This window comes from Nerophis ophidion, linkage group LG10, assembly GCF_033978795.1.
Source record: "Nerophis ophidion isolate RoL-2023_Sa linkage group LG10, RoL_Noph_v1.0, whole genome shotgun sequence".
Classification (NCBI taxonomy): Eukaryota; Metazoa; Chordata; class Actinopteri; order Syngnathiformes; family Syngnathidae; genus Nerophis; species Nerophis ophidion.
In genome coordinates, this window is record NC_084620.1 from 2,842,915 (window position 1) to 2,865,097 (window position 22,183).

The window sequence follows — 22,183 nt, forward strand, 5'->3', positions numbered from 1 at the left end:
TATAAATATTGCATACCGGTATGTTATATTTTATATTGCTACTATGATACATTTTTAGTCTACTTTATACCTTTTGTCCTCGCCCTCTTTTTGTGCCCTTGTGTGCACTACCCTTTCCATCCTTTGTAACTGAGCTACTGTGTGGAACAATTTCCCTTGTGGATCATTAAAATTTGTCTAAGTCGAAGACCTAGCGGCGACAGGATGGTGACTTCTGTCAGCAAACAGGAAGTTGCTGCTCTCAGCGTGTTTTTTTTCTTGTTTTTTGTCGTACGTCAGGTTGTTCCGGAACAAACAGAAGTGAGGCAGAACGTGACGTTTCGGATCTCTTGGTGCTGCAGATCCCAAAGTTCGAGGACTTTTCCCTTCCGGCGTTCCCTGGCAAAAAAGAAGAGTCTTGGTCCTGATGAATTTGGTGCTTTTTGACCGTCCTTTTTACCTTTTCTACATCCTTCTTTGCAGACGTTTGCTTTTCACATTCATCGTATTTTGGTTTTTTGAAGCAAAACGAGGCTGTTGATTGTAGCAAAAGCTGCGTTTTGTATGTGGTAGGTTTAGCAATAAACACGCGCAAGCTTCCTTTGACCACCACAGCCAATTGCTGACCTATATCTGGAATTGTTACTCATCACTGAACTGTATTAATAATGATGTAAAAACAAATACTAAGAATATATCTTTTTTTTCCTCACATTTTTATTTGTATTTTTGAATTTGAATCCATTTATTTTCCATAGTTTATGTGTTTTACGAATGGCCTCTCCCTCTTATGGTTATTGTGCAATAATGCTAGATGACACGCAGAATGTCAACCAAACGATTTTGTTTCATTTATGAGATTAGACGTTTATCGGAGTTTTATTGCTCCTTTTGTGTTCACTGATGACTATTGTGATGAAGCGTGTCAAATATGTGGGTGTTGGTGTTTTGACAATCATTGTGAGCGCCGGTGAAAATGTGGAATGTTCAACCGTATTATTTCCCTCGTGAGGATATTTCATTTTGATGGTGTCAAACACTCCTGAGGATTTATTGATGTGACTTTTTGTGCTTTGGTTTATTTTTTTATCCTTATGTTTAACTTCTTGTGTCATGTTATGTTGTCTTTTCATCCCAAAGTGACCAAAAAGCATAATAATCTTCTCATCTTTGATTTCCTTCTTTAATTGCTCAAAGTACACTTGTCTAAAAACACTCGGATATTATTTCACATTAAAAGTGCGACATGTGCCACACTGCCAGATTTGTACCCGTCGTGGAAATCCATGTTTATTTTATCCCTCAAACATGACAATATATGGTTTTCTATCGTCCAGTCACAGGTACTGTTTCTTTTTGGACTTTTTGGAGATGGCGGTCCTGTGCTTCATGGATTCAAAAAGAAAACACATTGTTAATATGCAATTGTTATACATACTATATTTGTACAAATAAATTAATGTGCTTGTGTACAGTGACTGTTGCAGTTGAGGTTTTTGTTATGTTAGCAGTGGTTCTCAACCTTTTTTCAGTGATGTACCCCTTGTGAACATTTTTTCAATTCAAGTACCCCCTAATCAGAGCAAAGCATTTTTGCTTGAAAAAAAGAGATAAAGTAAAATACAGCACTATGTCATCAGTTTCTGATTCATTAAATTGTATAACAGTGCAAAATATTGCTCATTTGTAGTGGTCTTTCTTGAACTATTTGGAAAAGAAAAGATATAAAAGTAACTAAAAACTTGTTGAAAAATAAACAAGTAATTAAATTATAAACAAAGATTTCTACGCATAGAAGTAATCAACTTAAAGTGAAGTGAAGTGAAGTGAATTAAATTTATATAGCGCTTTTCTCAAGTGACTCAAAGCGCTTTACATAGTGAAACCCAATATCCAAGTTACATTTAAAGAAGTGTGGGTGGCACTGGGAGCAGGTGGGTAAAGTGTCTTGCCCAAGGACACAACGGCAGTGACTAGGATGGCACAAGCGGGAATCGAACCTGCAACCCTCAAGTTGCTGGCACAGCCACTCTACCAACCGAGCAGTTTGGTAATAAAGGCTTTTATCATATGGTATAAAATTTGGGCAGGATGGATTCTGAATGGAAAGTTCACCTCAAGAAAGGGACTGACATGGAATCTAATAATAAATCTAAAATATGTTCCCCACACACCTCCACCAGCTCCATGAGCAGGTAGAGCTCGCTGTACGTGTCCACCTCCTCGATGAGCAGCACCAGGTTGGGATGCTTGACTCGCCGCAGGATGGCCACCTCGTTCTGGATCATGTGCTCCTTGCCTCGACATTTGCCCTTGTTGATGATCTTCAGGGCGTAATGGCGCCCGGTGGAGTGCTCCACGCACTCGTGGACCACGGCGAAGTTCCCGTCGCCCAACATGCCACCCACTTCGTAGCGTTCCAAAATGTAGGAGGGGACCGCCGGGACCTGGTCCGCCGCCACTTCCTCGCCACCATCTGCCGGGCTGGACACTGGATCAGAGGACAGGGAGGCAGACGTATCTTCTTTCTTAACATTTCTTCACAAAAAAAGACAACTTTAACATCAATATTTATGGAACATGGCCACAAAAAAATCTAGCTGTCAACACTGAATATTGCATTGTTGTATTTTTTTTCACAGTTTTTGAACTTACATTCATATTTTGTTGACGTATTATTCAATAAATGTATTTATAAAGGATTTTTGAATTGTTGCTATTTTTAGAAGATTTAAAAAAAAAAAATCTCACGTACCCCTTGGCATACCTTCAAGTACCCCCAGGGGTACGTGTACCCCCCATTTGAGAACGCCTGTGTTAATGCATTCACACGCCGAGCCGCCAGGGGGCAGCAAACAAATCGGGCACCATTTTAAAGGGATAGAAATTATTGTAAAATATATTCCAATAAGTCTAGGGCCAGTACTGGCAATTCGAAAGTTACAATGTAACGAAAATAAACATTTACATGAAATGAATAAAACTGGTAGTGCTCCAAAACTAGTACAGTATTGAAGTGTTAACTGATATTAGGATCGATCCGCCCACCTTTTAAAGTGAAACGCTAACTTCCTGAGAATGACCGGATGTTGTTTACGACCCAGCAGGTGAATAACTCATAGTTAGTGAGCTCTAACGCGCAACAATTCACAAGTAGGTGTTTATTTTAGACACTTAAAAAATGTTTAGACGTTTAGACAACTACGGTTAACTCAGTGAAGTTTTCTCGAATGAAAAATCATACAAACTGGAGCTAACATCCGGGTAAGTGTCGTGGGTTATTAATTAGAGCAGTGTTTTTCAACCACCGTGCCGCGGCACACTAGTGTGCCGTGGGAGATGATCTAATTTCACTTATTTGGGTTGAAAATATTTTTTTAACAAACCAGTGATTATAGTCTGCAAATTATGTGTTGTTGTTGTTGAGTGTCGGTGCTGTCTAGGGAGACGAGTGGAGTCAACAAAGACACAGAAAACAATAATTTTTGTGTTTTAAATGTACGAAAAAATCTTAAAATGAGACCCCAAACTGATAAATAGATAAGTAAGATAGACCGATGGGTAAATAACTCGCGTGGGTCGTTTAATTTACAATTTTAGTGAAGTATAGGTGCTGTGGACTTCTATGGAAAGTGACGCCGTGAAATAGCTCTCTCTAGTGGTGTAACTCAAGTACTACAGTAGAAAAACTAAGCTACTGTACCTTTAACTTCGATTTAAATTCATAATTTTTACTTGTTAAATATTGAATAAACAACCAAAACAACTGATATGATATTTGAATATGTACAAAAGAAAAAATACATATTTTCTTACATCTGGTTTCTGATACAGGGGTCTGGTATGCAAGTGATTCATAAATGGACTTGTTTTCATCGAAAATGGCCTCACTGACTTTTTGGAGCGACGCACGCAGCTTTGGAGGTCAGTGTCACACAGCTTTTTTCCCCAGCCAGCAGGAATGGAAAGTGCTGCAAACAAATGTTATGGTAGCTAAAATTGTTTTTGCGCTTTTCTATGGTGAGCTGTGGTAAAATATTTGTTCTTGCCTTTCGGTGGTACATCAAATACAGATTTATTCTTCACTTTATCCAATCTAAGGCAATAGGAATTCTTTAAATCCCATTTCGACTGCTGATTTTCACGGTGGGAGAGGGGTTAGTGCGTCTGCCTCACAATACAAAGGTCCTGTAGTCTTTGGTTCAATCCCAGGCTCGGGATCTTTCTGTGTGGAGTTTGCATGTTCTCCCCGTGACTGCGTGAGTTCCCTCTTGGTATTCCGGCTTCCTCCCACTTCCAAAGACATGCACCTGAGGTTGATTGGCAACACTAATTTGGCCCTACTGTGTGAATGTTGTCTGTCTATCTGTGTTGACCCTGCAATGAGGTAGCGACTTGTCCAGGGTGTACTCCGCCTTCCGCCCGATTGTAGCTGAGATAGGCACCAGCGCCCCCCATGACCCCAAAAGGGAATAAGCGTTAGAAAATGGATGGATGGAATAAGAAACAGGAAATTTTCACATGTAATGTTTTACTATATCAGGTGTAATCCTTTTAGTTTGAAGGTAATAAAAACATTTTTTTAATTAGTTATACTGTAAAAAAATTGAACATGTTGCCATATTTTTGTACAAAAAAAGTATTTATTCACCTAAATATTTTTTGCAATAAAATATGAAAACATAATGATGTTTCAGTGAGACAAAATAAGGTTTTCAGCAGTCAACTTAACAATCTGAATATTTTCTTGAGGACACACAACGTTAGAGTGAAAAATAACTCATTCAGTGTTTTGATTTGTATGTTTTCCCACATTTGGGATTAAATAAACCTTTGCAGTCACAACACGTGATGACTTCCACACAAATACACTCATACCCCCCAGTCTTTCAACTAATCACAACCAAACAATACGTGCTTTTGAAGGCCATTTGCTCTTGACTGGGAGTGTTGATGGAACAATTGAGGGTGTTGATGATGACTCACATTTGGTTGGAAAGAACAAACAGGTACATTCTTAGCATCCCCCCCGCCCCCCTGTTATTCACACCCCCACAAACACGTGGCGACGCTAAAATGACTTCATTGATGCAGCATGTTTAGATTTCACTCTGTGTGCCGCTTGTTTTTGTCTCATTTAGTCGCGTTTTTTACTGTGTGTGCCGCTTGTTTGTCTCATTTAGTCGCGTTTTAAACTCTTTTTTTTTTCAGTAAAAGATCATGATCTACCATGAATTGATGAGCGTGGACCCCGACTTAAACAAGTTGAAAAACTTATTGGGGTGTTACCATTTAGTGGTCAATTGTACGGAATATGTACTGTACTGTGCAATCTACTTATAAAAGTTTCAATCAGTCAATCAATCAGTGTTCTTGCTGAGCCCACTAAATTATGAATAGAATTGAAAGCAGATGATGATACAAAACAGTGAAATATTTAATGAACATGACATTAAATATGTGTGTATAAGCAGACAGTGAATAAATGAGCATTTACATTGGATATTTACACTCTCATGTGCTGTACAAAAAGTGCCCCTCACAGGACATGGTACACGGGCCCGACGCCGGGGCTGCCCGGCGTGCAAGGCTGCGAGTTTGAGCACGCGGGCGACGGCACGGCCCGAGGGAGTAGCTCCGGCGTGGACAGACGCTCCACGATGCTGGAGAGACACTGCAGGCTGGACGTGCCGACCACCGCTTTGTCCAACAAACTCCCTAAAGCACGGAAGAGTGGGGGTTAGTCGGGTACGGCGAGAGGGAGGTATTTGGGGGTCTTACCGTTATTAGCGTAAGGGAACCCGCTGTAGTTCATCTGATGCCACACTGGACTGTTGCTGTCCGCCTGGAAGAAAAGAGCAGAATTCAGCCCTCCGTAATACACACATGACATAAATATGACTGCAAGGGGCTGATAAATCCTGCTTTCTGGAAGTCTGTGGAATGGCGAGAGAGGGGGCGGTGGTGGGGACGGGGGGGGGGTGCACCTTGAAGCCCCCAGCGGGCGGCGAGGGCTCCTTCCTCTCCCAGCGTGGCCAATCGATTGTGTCAGTGCAAGCCACACCGCCTCATGCAAGACGACACTTTCTCCTTGTAAATCTGCGCCAAATCCTGGCAGAGGTGCACGGGGCACGCAGCGGAATGCACTTTTTTGGGGGGGCAATAAAGTGGCTAATAAAGTGTCTGCCGGTGGGAAAGCCATTACTGATTCTCTCTTTCGGAAAGTGATCGTGGGAGACAGGAAGCGCGCGATTGAGGTCAAATTGGAACCGTCGGCTTTAACAGTGAAAATACATCAGGTGGTACCTGTAAAGCAGCATTTTGTTCCCTTGCAGTCTAATCCAGGGGTGTCAAGCTCATTTTAAACCAGAGGCCACACGGAGAAAAATCTGCTTCCAAGGGGGCCGGACTGGTTAAATCAGGGCACGATAACTTAAAAATTTGGACAAACTTCAGATTGTTTTCTTTGTTTAAAAACAGAACAAGTACATTCTGAAATTGTAGGAATCATAATGTTGTTGTTGGGTTTTTTACGCTTCAATGTTGCAGTTCATAATATTATATATTTTTTTGTCGTTATTTATATTTTCTGAATAAATTATATGATAATGTTCATCACTCATTGGTGTTTATTTTCAATCTATCAAGATAGAAAATTATATCAAAATCAAATTACAGTATGTTATTAATGTACTCTGATAATTTTCCTCGACTGATGTCCTAACGTGATTTATTTTGTACATATATAGCATCATCTACAGAGATACAAAGAAATGCTATTGTGACATCCAGTGGACACATTTAGAACAGCTTCATTCATTCATAAATTTCAGGTTAATTTTTATACTTAGCAAACTCATCCTGCGGGCCGGCTAAAAGCTGTTCGCGGGCCGTACGTTTGACACCTCTGGTCTAATCCGTGCTAGATCAGAGCCCATTTAGGCCTCTGAATGAGGCGAAGGAGTGCATGAGGGTGGTCTTACCATGCCGTCAGAGCAGCTGGACAACGGGCTCCCCGGTTCCGATCCGCTCTCCCCCGGCAGGCTGTAGTAGTTCTCCACCTGCTCGCGCAGCAGCTCCTGCAGGCTTTCGATGTACTGGATGGCGTTGCGCAGGATCTCCACCTTGGGCAAGCGCTGGCTGGGGTTGGCCGAGGTGCAGCGGCGCAGGGCCTCGAAGGCGTGGTTGACCTTCTTCAGGCGCCGCCGCTCCCGCATGGTGGCGGCCCGCCGGCGGTCCACGAAGCTAGACTTGCGCTTGCAGGCCTTGCAGGCCCACTGGAGGCAGTGGCCCGGCTGGTGCGGGGCGCCGGGGACGCGGACGTGCTCGTCCTCGTCCGAGCCGGCCAGCTCGCCGCCGAAGTCCAGCGGGTCCGGGGAGGAAGCGCAGGCGCTGTCGTAGTAGAGCTGCGACGGCGAGAAGACGTCCATGGCGTGGAAGCTGCGAGGGATGCTTGAGGAGTGGGGGGCAGAGAGGCAACCTCTGAGTGATGTGAGGGCTCTGCTGCCCTGAGCCCCCCTTTTATGCCCCTGAGGCCTGAGCCCAGGGCCCACATTGGCCAGATCTAATTACCATAGCCCACAGGCCCGGCCACAAGGCCCATCCCAACATCTCACCCCCCTGTACCCTGCAGAGATCCCCACATCTGCTCTGACTGCTCGCTGTGCATGCTCTCAGGGCCCACATGGGTCTCCCTCATCCTTTCAAAAAGGTGAACGTTGTGAAGACATTAATGGGGACTCCTCGCCGCTCTAACGTGGCGGGAGAGCGCGCCGGCCAATTGTTCCGCTGGCGGCGGCGGCGGTGGCGTTGCAGATGCGGCCCAGCTGCAGCGGGGAGAAGGTGTAACATTTCAAGCCCGGCCGGTTCGCGTCGCCGCGGCAAACACCTCGGAGCTCACCAACGGAGGTGTTTGGGTCGCCATTAGCACCTTCTTCTTTACGCCAGCCCTCACTCACACCAGCTGGACACATTTCTACTAATAAAGTTTGGTCTGCAACAAAACATTCTCAAATGTCCTACTTGTTAAATCCTTATTTTACTTCCTGCCGCTGAAGCATGGATTATTTATGACAAAGCACTTGTTTTGCATTAGTTAGATATTAAATAATTACATTTATTTCTATTGTCATTTGTTTATACACAAATATTGCTCATTTGTAATGTAGTTTGTTAATTAATTGACATGAATGTTAAAAATGAATGATTCTGGGTGAAGCGCTAAGAGTGTCTATAGATCTAATCCAGGGGTGGGCAAACTTTTTGCCAGGAGGGCCACATTGGGTTTTAAGATTTGACAGGGAGGCCGGACCAGGAACAGATGGATGGAGTGTTTGTGGGAAATAATATAAATTACTTGTAAAAGCCATTACGTGAGAAGATTTAGCCTACAGATATGTAACATATCATGAGTAGGCAGCAAGGCTCATTGTACAGTTTTTTTTTTCAAATGCATTAAATTCATTTGATTAAGAATAAACACAGTAGAGAAATTCACAGTATACATTGGATTTACTTGAATTATTTACATTTGATTATCACAGAATAACAGCAGAGAAACTCACAGTTTCAGTGGGAACAGTGTTGTTAAATAAAATAAATGATAAATGGGTTGTACTTGTTTAGCACTTTTCTACCTTCAATGTACTCAAAGCGCTTTGACACTACTTCCACATTTACCCATTCACACACTGATGGAGGGAGCTGCCATGCAAGGCGCTAACCGGCACCCATCAGGGGCAAGGGTGAAGAGTCTTGCTCAGGACACAACGGACATGACGAGGTTGGTACTAGGTGGGGATTGAGCCAGGGACCCTCGGGTTGCGCACGGCCACTCTCCCACTGCGCCACGCCGTCCCCGTTGTTGATCTCCCTTTTTGGCCAATGCATCAAAGTCTGGTGTGAGTTTGGTTGTGGAAATTTATCAGGATAGCTCCGAGATGCTGGTCAGTTAACCTGGATCTGTGACGGGATTTGTTGATGTTCATGACGCTGAAAGTCTGCTCACAGACGTAGGTCGAGCCAAACAAAGTTAGCATCTTCTGTAGCAAAGTGGCGGCTGATATTGTACTCTTTGTAAACCGCGACAGTTTCTTGGCATATCAGACACACAGCCTTTGATCGGACTTCAGTAAAAAAAAATGTCGTTGTCCACTCTGCATTAAATATTCGGCACTCACTCACCAAGGCTGTCCTTTGTCACCAATTCTGTTCATAACTTTTATGGACAGAATTTCTAGGCGCAGTCAAGGCGTTGAGGGGTTCCGGTTTGGTGACCGCAGGATTAGGTCTCTGCTTTTTGCAGATGATGTGGTCCTGATGGCTTCATCTGGCCGGGATCTTCAGCTCTCACTGGATCGGTTCGCAGCCGAGTGTGAAGCGACCGGAATGAGAATCAGCACCTCCAATTCCGAGTCCATGGTTCTCGCCCGGAATAGGGTGGAATGCCATCTCCGGGTTGGGGAGGAGACCCTGCCCCAAGTGGAGGAGTTCAAGTACCTAGGAGTCTTGTTCACGAGTGGGGGAAGAGTGGATCGTGAGATCGACAGGCGGATCGGTGCGGCGTCTTCAGTAATGCGGACGTTGTACCGATCCGTTGTGGTGAAGAAGGAGCTGAGCCGGAAGGCAAAGCTCTCAATTTACCGGTCGATCTACGTTCCCATCCTCACCTATGGTCATGAGCTTTGGGTCATGACCGAAAGGATAAGATCACGGGTACAAGCGGCCCAAATGAGTTTGGGTCTCTCCCTTAGAGATAGGGTGAGAAGCTCTGCCATCCGGGAGGAACTCAAAGTAAAGCCGCTGCTCCTCCACATGGAGAGGAGCCAGATGAGGTGGTTCGGGCATCTGGTCAGGATGCCACCTGAACGCCTCCCTAGGGAGGTGTTTAGGGCACGTCCAACCGGTAGGAGGCCACGGGGAAGACCCAGGACACGTTGGGAAGACTATGTCTCCCGGCTGGCCTGGGAACGCCTCGGGATCCCCCGGGAAGAGCTAGACGAAGTGGCTGGGGAGAGGGTAGTCTGGGTTTCCCTGCTTAGGCTGTTGCCCCCGCGAGCCGACCTCGGATAAGCAGAAGATGATGGATGGATGGATGGATGGACAGTTTCTTGGCATATCAGACACACAGCCTTTGATCGGACTTCAGTAAAAAAATATTTCGTTGTCCACTGCATTAAATATTCGGCACTCACTGTCCACTTTTCTTTGCTTTGATAAGCTCATTTTTACAGAAGGGCTCAGTATCAGGACAAAGCTAAAGAGAAGAAGGGAGTAATATCCCACAGGCCAAAAACGTCAATGAGCGCCATCTAGTGGGGAAACGCTGTATTACAGGGATATGGTGAATCGAACGAGGTTTACCGACGATAATATGAAATGTAATTTAATAATATAATTTAATGGGTGGCTCCTCATTAATGATACTCAAGCGCTGAAAACGCATACGGGAGGCAGAAGCCGTAACATTGATGATAGTTTTTTTTTCAATAATTTGGACAAGTTCAATCAATCAATGTTTACTTATATAGCCCTAAATCACTAGTGTCTCAAAGGGCTGCACAAACCACTACGACATCCTCGGTAGGCCCACATAAGGGCAAGGAAAACTCACACCCAGTGGGACGTCGGTGACAATGATGACTATGAGAACATGATACTGTGAAAGATCAATCCACAATGGATCCAACACAGTCGCGAGAGTCCAGTCCAAAGCGGATCCAACACAGCAGCGAGAGTCCCGTTCACAGCACAGCCAGCAGGAAACCATCCCAAGAGGAGGCTGATCAGCAGTGCAGAGATGTCCCCAGCCGATACACAGGCGAGCAGTACATGGCCACCGGATCGGACCGGACTCCCTCCACAAAGGAGAGTGGGACATAGAAGAAAAAGAAAAGAAACGGCAGATCAACTGGTCTGAAAAGGGAAGTTCCGCGGGCCGGATTAAAATGTTCAACGGGCCATATACGGCTCGTGGGCCGTAGTTTGCCAATGTTTGATCTAATCCATTATCTTTTAATTTAGGAGGTCCTCAATTGAATTTTGCAAAATGTTTTCATAAAATAGTTTGATTATGCACATAAAATGACAGATTAGCATTATATCAAATGTTTTGAATATATTCCAACGACATCTTTTTTTGGCACTTTTTCATTACAAAGTACAATGTTTTAATAATTTATCGGTCAAAGTTTGGTTAATCTTATGCAATTTAATAAGGGTTTTTTTTTAGTTTTTTTTTTACTTTTATCAAGCAGAGAGCCAGTTAGTGGAGGCTTTCGTGTAAACGTGCTGTTGACAGTTGCAAGGATACAATGCGGATATTTCTCACAATGTGTCAAAACGTTTGTCCGGTTGGCCCCTCTCTCTGGGAACAGCGCGCACCTAAAACAACACGCCGAGTCACCCGAAATTGCTCCCGCACAGCTGAAGAAGACATCGGCGGCGGGCGGGGATGAAATGCGCGTCCCCGCCTGGAACAACAGCGGGGGCGAAGCTACAAACGACGAGGACAGCCGCGGAGCTGCGCATGCGCAGTGGCGCTAGGCGGCTTCTGAGCGGCGCTGTTGTCAGGGGTCAGAGGCAGAGTTAAGTGAGGGGCAGGAGGTGAGCTTTTATGTGCTGAAAACCTCATTTCGTCCCGATGGCGTCATGCTGAGAGCTGACACTCGTGCTGCTGCGGCATGTTGCACATTTATTTAAACCCTCCATTGCACTCCAAACACAATAACAAATAGTTGTTGCATCTCAAGTATGCATGCGTGCATGTCTTGTTCATGACATTATCAAACCTAAACCAACTTTTCTTTCTTTTTGCATGAAGATCTGCAGCCTGGCTTATGAGAGGGTGAGTAAAAAGGCGGAATAGGCGCCCCCCTCCCTTGGACCCCCCCATAAAATCACATCACTTGTTGGCACTATCAGGTTTCTGTCTGGTTCCTGAACAGGAAAAAAAAAACCTCTTGCATTGGCATTGTGTGTACCTAATGAAGTGGCCAGTGTGAGTGTCGTTCGTTAACTAAGCACAGGACTCATTTACATTTCTGCAAAATGAGTATTTAATTACTTCAGGCAATACTATGTACAAATTATGAAATAGTTAAAATACCTTGTGTGAACACTTTGTCGTCATTGTAATATACAAACCCCGTTTCCATATGAGTTGGGAAATTGTGTTAGATGTAAATATAAACAGAATACAATGATATGCAAATCATTTTCCAGCCATATTCAGTTGAATATGCTACAAAGACAACATATTTGATGTTCAAACTGATAAACGCTTTTTTTTTTTTTTGCAAATAATCATTAACTTTAGAATTTGGTGCCAGCAACACGTGACAAAGAAGTTGGGAAAGGTGGCAATAAATACTGATAAAGTTGAGAAATACTCATCAAACACTTATTTGGAACATCCCACAGGTGTGCAGGCTAATTGGGAACAGATGGGGGCCATGATTGGGTATAAAAACAGCTCCCATGAAATGCTAAGTCATTCACAAACAAGGATGGGGCGAGGGTCACCAATTTGTAAGCAAATTGTCGAACAGTTTTAGAACAACATTTCTCAGCGAGCTATTGCAAGGAATTTAGGGATTTTACCATCTACGGTCCGTAAAATCATCAAAAGGTTCAGAGAATGTGGAGAAATCACTGCACGTAAGCAATGATATTACGGACCTTCGATCCCTCAGGCGGTACTGCATCAAAAACCGACATCCGTGTGTAAAGGATATCACCACATGGGCTCAGGAACACTTCATAAAACCACTGTCAGTAACTACAGTTGGTCACTAAATCTTCAAATGCAAGTTAAAACTCTACTATGCAAACCAATACCCATTTATCAACAACACCAAGGAACGCCGCTGGGCCAGAGATCATCTAAGATGGACTGATGCAAAGTGGAAAAGTGTTCTGTGGTCTGACGCGTCCACATTTTTAATTATATTTGGAAACTGTGGACGTGGTGTCCTCCGGAACAAAGTGGAAAAAAAACATCCGGATTGTTATATGCACAAAGTTCAAAAGCCAGCATCTGTGATGGTATGGGGGTGTATTAGTGCCCAAGGCATGGGTACCTTACACATCTGTGAAGGCACCATTAATGGTACATACAGGTTTTGGAGCAACATATGTTGTCATCCAAGCAACGTTATCATGGACGCCCCTGCTTATTTCAGCAAGATAATGCCAAGCCACGTGTTACAACAGGGTGGTTTCGTAGTAAAAGAGTGCGGGTACTTTCCTGGCCCGCCTGCAGTCCAGACCTGTCTCCCGTGGAAAATGTGTGGCGCATTATGAAGCGTAAAATACGACAGCGGAGACCCCGGACTGCTGAACGACTGAAGCTCTACATAAAACAAGAATGGGAAAGAATTCCACTTTCAAAGCTTCAACAATTAGTTTCCTCAGTTCCCAAACGTTTATTGATCGTTGTTAAAAGAAAATGTGATGTAACACAGTGGTGAACATGCCCTTTCCCAACTACTTTGGCACATGTTGCAGCCATGAAATTCTAAGTTAATTATTATTTGCAAAAAAAAATAAAGTTTATGAGTTTGAACATCAAATATCTTGTCTTTGCAGTGCATTCAACTGAATATGGGTTGAAAAGGATTTGCAAATCATTGTATTCCGTTTATATTTACATCTAACACCATTTCCCAACTCATATGGAAACAGGGTTTGTAATTGTGTGTACCTATTGAAGTGGCCAGTGTGAGTGTTGTTCATTAACCAAGCACAGGACTCATTTAGATTTCTGCAAAATGAGTATTTAATTACTTCAGGCAAAACTATGTACAAATTATGAAATAGTTAAACGACCTTGTGTGGACACTTTGTCGTCATTGCAATATAAAATAAATACATCTATTGTTAGAAAAAAAGAATATGTACAGAACGTAACGCAAAGGTCAGTTTTCGGAGACGTCCCCGCCGGCGGTGCCTGTCTCGCCGCTGATGCTGTCTACGATGGAGGACAAACGGAGTAGGCTGCAGGATGCCGACGACTCGCTGGTCCCTGAACGCAGCACAAAAAAAACTTCAATGCAGTGCAAATTCGGTCACATTTTCGCAGCGTTTTTTTTACCTTCTGTTTGGTTAAACAATCTGGCGCTGGAATGCTCAGAGGCCCAGGACTCAGCTGACTTTTTCCAGTGGTTTGTGGAACCAACCACCTGGAGAAACATAAACATATCACTAATTGATTATGGCTAGTCTGCATTAGTTGGCACTCCAGAACTTTACAAAGTTGACCAAACCAGTTAGCTAGCTAGCTGCTATACTAACTCTTTCATTATTTGAGGAAATACGTCATGCAGAGCGGATGTTGTGACATACAGTATTTGAGGTTGTATTTTTGCCTCGGAATGCGTAAAGAATGCAGTACTGATCTGAAAAGACCTGATAAGTTCGAAAGAAAAAGAGATGATACAGTATCATCTGCTCACAGATGCCACCTGGTGGTTGTTTGAGTACACAGCAGCTATTCCTGGATAGTCCACTCCTTAATGCCTTAGTCACATGCAGGATTCTCACAGGAATGATGCGAGAATACAACTTTACCTAACTTCACACCAGTTTCCATGCAAATTAGCGCAATCACAATGTGATTCAAGAATAATCTATACAACGTTTTTAATTGTACGTCGGAAGCTTTTAGTTATCCCGACTCCCCCGTTTTAATCCTGATTACTTTTCTCTCCTACGAGCAGTCAAGATACATGCGCATGTTTAAATTGATCTTGTGTGAGGACAAGCAAGTGGACCTGCCTGGTCCAGCGAGAGCTTACACCGAGTTCTTTAGCCTTGAGTGCCTGCTCCTGCTCGTCCAGACTGTGCAACAGGTCCTGCAGCCTCTCGATGTAGCTAATGGCGCTGCGCAGGATCTCCACCTTGGGCAGCCTCTGATTGGGGTTGGCCACCGTCTTCCTCTTGAGCACGTCGAAGGCCTCGTTGATCTTCTTCAGCCGCCGCCGCTCCCGCAGCGTGGCGGCCTTTCGGCGGTCGGTCGGCGCCGACTTCCTCTTGCACACCTTGCAGGCCCAGACGAGGCACTGGCCCTCGCAGTGGGAACGCAGGCCCGGCGGCGCCAGGACGTGCTCCTCGCCGCTGCTGTCCTCGCCCGTTTCGGACGCCACGCGATCCTGGCCCGGTGACAGCGGGCTGTCGTCTGCGTTGTAGAGCGGGGACACCCCCGCCATGTCCAAGTGGTGCAGCGCCCCATGATCGGCGTCCTCCAGGTAGCGCAGATCGTTGAAAAGATAAGCGTTGGTCTCGAAAAGGTCCATCATATTGTGGCAACGTGGCCTGTGTTTGCTGGAGTGGGACTCCGGTGGCATTTAAATAGCTCAGCCGGGACATTCGGCACCAAGCAAGCTTAAATATAGAATGTGAAACTCTATCCCGCTCTGTGGCCGCCTCACGCCATCAAGCATCGCTGTTTTCTAACGCACTTTTACACCACTGCGACTTACTGGGGAAAGAAGTACACATTATAGAAATGTCACCTCGGGTTTCGCGACAGGTGCTGCAACAAACGTGTATAATGGCCGCCCAGTCAGTATTTTTCTGAAAACAAGGATGCATTGTTTATCAAATGTTTGTCTACGACCGTATTTTACAGTATATTTTATTGTCTGTCTCACGTTATATTCATAATGCAGATTCATAACTTGTTGCAACTCGACATCGCCACAATTGGAAACCTTGCAGGCGGGAATGTTGAGGATTCCTATTTTTGTACGACTTGCCTGACCTTGTGTGACGAGCAGCAAGAAAGGCACCTTCACTTTTACGCCGCATTAAAAGCCTCTAACTCGGGGTTGCCTACACTTTTTCTGCAGGCGAGCTACTTTTCAATCGACCAAGTCGAGGAGATCTACCTCATTCATATTTATAATTTATATTTATTTATTTATGAAAGACACATTTTTGTTAACAAGTTAATGGTGTTTAATGATAATACAAGCATGTTTAACACATATAGATTGCCTTCTTTCACAAAGACAAGAATATAAGTTGGTGTATTACCTGATTCTGATGACTTGCATTGATTGGAATCAAACAATAGTGCTGATAACGTCCGCATTTTAAAATAGAGCAGAAAAAAAGTCCTCCTTTCTGTCCAATACCACAGGAAAGTGGTTGGTTTTTGGCATCTCATTTGTCCAACTTGCATACTTGTTTTTAAACACTTTATAAGAAATACATTGGCATCAAACTCCGTAGCTTGCTAGCTTGTGCATGCTAGCTTTCTGAGACTCTTATTTTGTTAACACAGGCAGGATGAAGCAGGTCTTTTATGGTGAAGACAGGAACTGTGCAGTCGGTGTTTAGAGTTTTGACAGCGGGTACGGCCCAAGAGTCTGTTAAAATAAAAAGTGATTCTCTACGTCCTGTCAGTGATTTTTTTTCTTAATAATTGAGCTTGCAGCAGCCAGCGTCATCTCAAAAGATCCCCGGGTGCCGAGAATGTCAAACAAATGACGAAAGTGAAGTCTTGGTGAAGATTAATGATTGCTCATTTTTAAGTCTATTTTTTTAATGCCTGGCTGGAGATCGACTGACACACCCTCCGCGATCGACCGGTAGCTCGCGATCGACGTAATGGGCACCCCTGCTCTAACTTACACCACGGCTGTCCATAAAGCGGCCAGGGACTGTTTACAACCCGCTGTTAAAACTAAACAAGAAAACTTGATGGCAAAACATGAACAAAAGGCATAAAGTGACACAAACAAGTTGAAATGCAGAGGAAGCCAATTAAGTCGGGCCCGCTCTCTTCCCCCAACTCACGTTAGCAGGTTTAAATATATCTTAGAGATGGTTTCACAAAAACAGGTTTTCCTCAAATCTCAGTAAAACTAACAAAATGCTTTTCAGTAGCAGTAGGAGAGAAAGTCAAACACCAATACAAATAGATGGAGTAAACATTGATAGGGTGAAATAAATCACATTTCTAGGTGTAATAGAGGATAAAATGGACTGGAAATTACATGCCAATATGCAACATAAAGATAAATACATACAGATAAATACATCTATAGTGAATAAAGCAAAATATGTTCTGGACCCAAAATCACTCCAGATTTTTTACTGCTCATTAGTGTTACCATATCTGAGTTATTGTGCAGAAATATGCATAAATAACTACCAAAGTACGCTTCATTTACTGACTCTGTCACAAAAAGGTCAGTTAAAATAATACAAAACAATACAAATACAAGCCTTTTACTTATTGAATAAAAAATATTGATATTAATTGATAAGGTCCAGGGGCAGCACGGTGTGAGAGGGGTTAGTGCTTCTGCCTCACAATACGAAGGTCCTGAGTAGTCCTGGGTTCGAATCCCAGGCTCGGAATCGGGATCTTTCTGTGTGGAGTTTGCATGTTCTCCCCGTGACTGCGTGGGTTCCCTCCGGGTACTCCGGCTTTCTCCCACCTCCAAAGACATGCACCTGGGGATATGTTGATTGGCAACACTAAATGGGCCCTAGTGTGTGAATGTGAGTGTGAATGTTGTCTGTCTATCTGTGTTGACTCTGTGATGAGGTGGCGACTTGTCCAGGGTGACTTGTCCGCCTTCCGCCCAATTGTAGCTGAGATGGGCACCAGCGCTCCCCGCGACCACAAAGGGAATAAGCGGTAGAAATGGATGGATTATTTGGTGCATTTGCAAACAGCTAAAATGATGTACAAAGCAAACTATGACCTGCTACCCAATAATGTACAACCATTATTCCCGACAAAAGAGGACTTAAAACATTTGTATGCATGTACAACACTTAAAACCATTAGTATGTGAAATTAAATTATTGAATGGACTAAGCAAAAAAAGTCAAACTATGTACTAATATGATCCAGTTTTAAAAACTGTTCAAAGTCAAAGTTTGTACAAACTACAAAGAAGAACAATTCTGATCACATTGAACTTAATTGATGAATGAGACATAATCTATCATCTGTCACATATTCAGAAAAGTTATGGAAATTACATGATAGATTCATGTGACCTTTATTGATTATTTCTTTATTTATCATTCATTATTTTTTATTATGTTACCTTACGTAACGAGGCTGAACCTCTCTGTGTGTAAGCTAACAGTCGCACCTCCACCTGCAGAGACAAAGAGAGTGGAGGACTGACGAGAGGTTTTACTCCGTTTCTTTAATTTGGCTATCGAACAAACATAGCACAAAAAGATGTAGGTACATTTTCATCTACCTTTCAAGACATGTCGGGAATGAGATAAGGCACAATGGATTACATTATAAACCCTGTTTCCATATGAGTTGGGAAATTGTGTTAGATGCAGGGGCGTCGCCAGACAGATTTCACTGGGGCACGTGCCCCACTGTTGATCTGCAGTGCCCCAGTAAAAAACGCTTCAGAGTTTTAAGTCTACATAACATAGACAACAGCGCACATACTACTTAGTATAGTAATTGATTGCTACTGTATTCACTCCACTGAACAATGAGCACATGGCTAATTAATATGGTAATTTATTCACGTGTGGATCGAGACTTCGGTTGAGAGAGAGAGAGAGAGACAGAGAGGATGAGAATCACTGCTGATGTAGGTAACGTTAGCCAACAACAATTTGTTAATTACATTATTTTGATTTTGATTTGACTCAAACTGTAACTCCTAAATGGATTTAAGAACGTTGTTTGCCCGCAGCAGAGAAGAAGCAGCAGGAATGAGAGATGTAAGTGAAGTCCTAACTAGCTAGGCAACATCATTGTCTTAAGTTGATGCTAAGTTAGCTAACGTTATTCCTTGTATCAAGACAAACATATTCATTTGCTGTACGAGCTGTCGGGGGAATTTCCAATGAACATGAAACATCATGTTGGTTATTGTCTGCTGCTTCTGCATCAATGATGATTTGGAGTCAGCATGTGTGAGTTGAGTGCTTCTCAAATGTTTTATCTTCAGGAAGAAAAACATTTTTCCATATCATCAAGTCGTGAGCCAAATTTTTAAATCATTCAAGTTTATTTCACAGAAAAATAGCACAGTAGACTTGTCTTGTTAATCGCTGTGACTTTGACTAAAATAATCTTGTTTTGTCACCAGAAAAATGGCTACAGCTAAAGCATCTGGTTTCGTTTCCAGAAAAAATAGTAACATTTCTGTATTTGTGTTCAGAAAGATGTCTGAAAATATTGGGTTTTGTTGCCCCATTTAGATTTTTTAAAAATATATTTCCATGTCTGACCTGAGTCCTCCTCCAACTTGTTAGTCGGTTTGCCTTTTGCTAAAATACTCACTAATAGTCACTGAAAAAATGGCTAAAAATATCTGGTTTTGTTGCAACAATTTGATTTTTTTCTCCCTAAACTCACTGAAAATGACACACAATCCACTTTTATGTGAGGAGCCAGCAGTTGGGAACCACTGGTCAACTGTATAACAGTTACTGTAATATTTCCATGTCTGTCCAGAGTGATTGACCACTTTGCAAAAATGAAAATGAAACGTTACAGTTTACTTCTCAGAAAATGATTCCCTGAACAGACAGACAACATTTGTTCATTTATTGTACTACTCTGGCTTTATTGTTTTGTGTATATTTGATAGTTTTGTGTATCTGAAATAGGATTAGCCACATTGCCATAAATGGAAATTAAATCATATAAAAGAACCCAGAGATGTAGGGGTGCTTTATTTTTGGTTTTACTTTTGTAGATGTTAGATTTGCAGATGATTACTGCAATATATATTTCAAAAAGATTCATTGCTCTTCCTTTTTGCTTTTACCAGTAGCAGTTTAGAAGTCTGGAGTAAAAAAGTGCACAAGTAGGTCAAATGCATGAGTTAATTACAGGTGGTTCATCAAAGATCCATACAACATAATCTGATATGATTTCATAGTTTAAAGCACTATTAATGTATAAATAAGTGCTAAAAATGTTTTTGGTTGCGCGCTTTGCACGCTCACATGAATTATTTGTGCCCCAGGTGTGCCCCAGTACAGTAATGGTCTAGTGACACCCCTGGTTAGATGTAAATAGAAACGGAATACAATGATTTGCAAATATTTTTCAACCCATATTCAGTTGAATGCACTACAAAGACAAGATATTTGATGTTCAAACTCAAACTATATTTTTAATTTGCAAATAAAAATTAACTTAGAATTTCATGGCTGCAACACGTGCCAATGTAGTCTGGAAAGGGCATGTTCACCAATGTGTTACATCACCTTTTCTTTTAACAACACTCAAAAAACGTTTGGGAACTGAGGAAACTAATTGTTGAAGCTTTGAAAGTGGAATTCTTTCCCATTCTTGTTTTATGTAGAGCTTCAGTCGTTCAACAGTCCGGGGTCTCCGCTGTCGTATTTAATGCTTCATAATGTGCCACACATTTTCGATGGGAGACAGGTCTGGACTGCAGGCGGGCCAGGAAAGTAACCGCACTCTTTTTTTTTTACGAAGCCAAGCTGTTGTAACACGTGCTGAATGTGGCTTGGCATTGTCTTGCTGAAATAAGCAGGGGCGTCCATGAAAAAGATGGCGCTTAGATGGCAGCATATGTTGTTCCAAAACCTGTATGTACCTTTCAGCATTAATGGTGCCTTCACAGATGTGTAAGTTACCCATGCCTTGGGCACTAATGCACCCCCATACCATCACAGATGCTGGCTTTTCAACTCGAATATTTCCAAAAACAATTTGAAATGTGAAACTCATCAGACCACAGAACACTTCTCCACTTTGCATCAGTCATGAATTGATTAACGTGGAATCCGACTTAAACAAGTTGAAAAACTTGTTACCATTTAGTGGTCAATTGTACGGAATATGTACTGAACTGTGCAATCTACTAATAAAAGTATCAATCAATCAAATATCAAACCATCTTAGATGATCTCGTGCCCAGAGAAGCCGGCAGCGTTTCTGGATGTTGTTGATAAATGGCTTTCTCTTTGCATAGTAGAGCTTTAACCTGCACTTACAGATGTAGTGACAAACTGTATTTAGTGACAGTGGTTTTCTGAAGTGTTCCTGAGCCCATGTGGTGATATCCTTTAGAGATTGATGTCGGTTTTTAATACAGTGCCGTCTGACGGATTGAAGGTCACGGTCATCCAATGTTGGTTTCTGGCCATGCTGCTTACGTGGAGTGATTTCTCCAGATTCTCTGAACCTTTTGATGATATTATGGAGCGTAGATGTTGAAATCCCTAAATTTATTGCAATTGCACTTTGAGAAAGGTTGTTCTTAAACTGTTTGACTATTTGCTCACGCAGTTGTGGACAAAGGGGTGTAACACGTCCCATCCTTTCTTGTGAAAGACTGAGCATTTTTTTGGGAAGCTGTTTTTATAGCCAATCATGGCACCCACCTGTTCCCAATTAGCCTGCACACCTGTGGGATGTTCCAAATAAATGTTTGATGAGCATTCCTCAACTTTATCAGTATTTATTGCCACCTTTCCCAACTTCTTTGTCATGTGTTGCTGGCATCAAATTCTAAAGTTAATGATTATTTGAAAAAAAAAAAAAAGTTTATCAGTTTTAACATCAAATATGTTGTCTTTATAGCATATTCAACTGAATATGGGTTGAAAATGATTTGCAAATAATTTTATATTCCGTTTATATTTACATCTAACACAATTTCCCAACTCATATGGAAACGGGGTTTGTACTACTGGGAGATATGCCTGGGGGAGGTATGCATAGTGCTTTTCAAATGATTAATATTACTAATTGCTCACTTAAGTTGACTTCACACATCAAATTGTCATGATCCGTCCCCGGGTCATGGCATGATTTATGTGTAGGAGGTTCCTATGTTTTAGTCTGTTTCCTGGGTGCACTCTCTTTCCCTGTTTATTGTTGGTTTCCATGGCCACTGGTTCTCCTCACCTGTCTTTGTTCAGCAATTAGTGTCCCCACCAGGTGTTTTGGTTAATCACTGCCCTTTATAGTTGCTGGGTCAATGCACGCTGTACGCGTTTTTCAACTCGCCCTAGTGTTTTGCCGCACTACAGTTTATTCCTCGCTTTTTCACCTTTTGGGACATTTTGTTTTTTTGGCTCCACACTTGTTTAACATCCTCAGTTTGTGTATTTTTGTCCTGCCATAATAATTAAAAGGCTTCATCCTCCCTGCACACTGCTCCCACTTGTTTTCTGCATTGGAGGGAACACCACCATCGCTGCCATGCGTTCCAATTTTAAC

The 22,183-nt window shown here is 42.7% G+C and overlaps 3 protein-coding genes and 1 long non-coding RNA gene across 4 annotated transcripts in view; 2 read left to right on the plus strand and 2 right to left on the minus strand.

Moving 5' to 3' along the window:
- lin7a (lin-7 homolog A (C. elegans)) overlaps positions 1–1,457 on the plus strand; it is a 71,539-nt gene extending 70,082 nt beyond the window's left edge. The window contains exon 7 of the mRNA XM_061912026.1: positions 280–1,457. The gene's annotated coding sequence lies outside the window, so the exon portion shown is untranslated. The remainder of the gene's footprint in view (positions 1–279) is intronic.
- A 1,602-nt stretch (positions 1,458–3,059) lies between these two features.
- LOC133559831 (uncharacterized) overlaps positions 3,060–22,183 on the plus strand; it is an 86,674-nt gene continuing 67,550 nt past the window's right edge. The window contains exons 1-2 of the long non-coding RNA XR_009808281.1: positions 3,060–3,243; positions 3,814–3,903. This is a non-coding gene — a long non-coding RNA (uncharacterized LOC133559831). The remainder of the gene's footprint in view (positions 3,244–3,813; positions 3,904–22,183) is intronic.
- On the minus strand, positions 4,601–7,499 carry myf5 (myogenic factor 5). The gene is made up of 3 exons (XM_061912027.1): positions 6,963–7,499; positions 5,761–5,824; positions 4,601–5,697 (listed from the first exon to the last, which is right to left on the minus strand). The coding sequence occupies exons 1-3, from the start codon at positions 7,407–7,409 to the stop codon at positions 5,519–5,521; spliced, it is 690 nt and encodes a 229-aa protein (XP_061768011.1). The 5' UTR covers positions 7,410–7,499; the 3' UTR covers positions 4,601–5,518.
- On the minus strand, positions 13,652–15,338 carry myf6 (myogenic factor 6). The gene is made up of 3 exons (XM_061912028.1): positions 14,775–15,338; positions 14,072–14,159; positions 13,652–14,002 (listed from the first exon to the last, which is right to left on the minus strand). Exons 1-3 carry the CDS (start codon positions 15,321–15,323, stop codon positions 13,896–13,898), a joined length of 744 nt encoding a protein of 247 aa, XP_061768012.1. The 5' UTR covers positions 15,324–15,338; the 3' UTR covers positions 13,652–13,895.

What these genes read in the sequence shown, in the direction of transcription:
- myf5 (XM_061912027.1), bottom strand. Translation starts at nt 7,409, where the DNA reads ATGGACGTCTTCTCGCCGTCGCAGCTCTACTACGACAGCGCCTGCGCT. An exon ending in CCAGCTGCTCTGACGGCATG is followed by an intron (nt 5,825 to 6,962) that starts GTAAGACCACCC and finishes CTTTTCTTCCAG; the next exon opens with GCGGACAGCAACAGTCCAGT. An exon ending in GTTCCCTTACGCTAATAACG is followed by an intron (nt 5,698 to 5,760) that starts GTAAGACCCCCA and finishes TCCGTGCTTTAG; the next exon opens with GGAGTTTGTTGGACAAAGCG.
- myf6 (XM_061912028.1), bottom strand. Translation starts at nt 15,323, where the DNA reads ATGCCACCGGAGTCCCACTCCAGCAAACACAGGCCACGTTGCCACAAT. An exon ending in TCAAGGCTAAAGAACTCGGT is followed by an intron (nt 14,160 to 14,774) that starts GTAAGCTCTCGC and finishes ATGTTTCTCCAG; the next exon opens with GTGGTTGGTTCCACAAACCA. An exon ending in ATTGTTTAACCAAACAGAAG is followed by an intron (nt 14,003 to 14,071) that starts GTAAAAAAAACG and finishes TGCTGCGTTCAG; the next exon opens with GGACCAGCGAGTCGTCGGCA.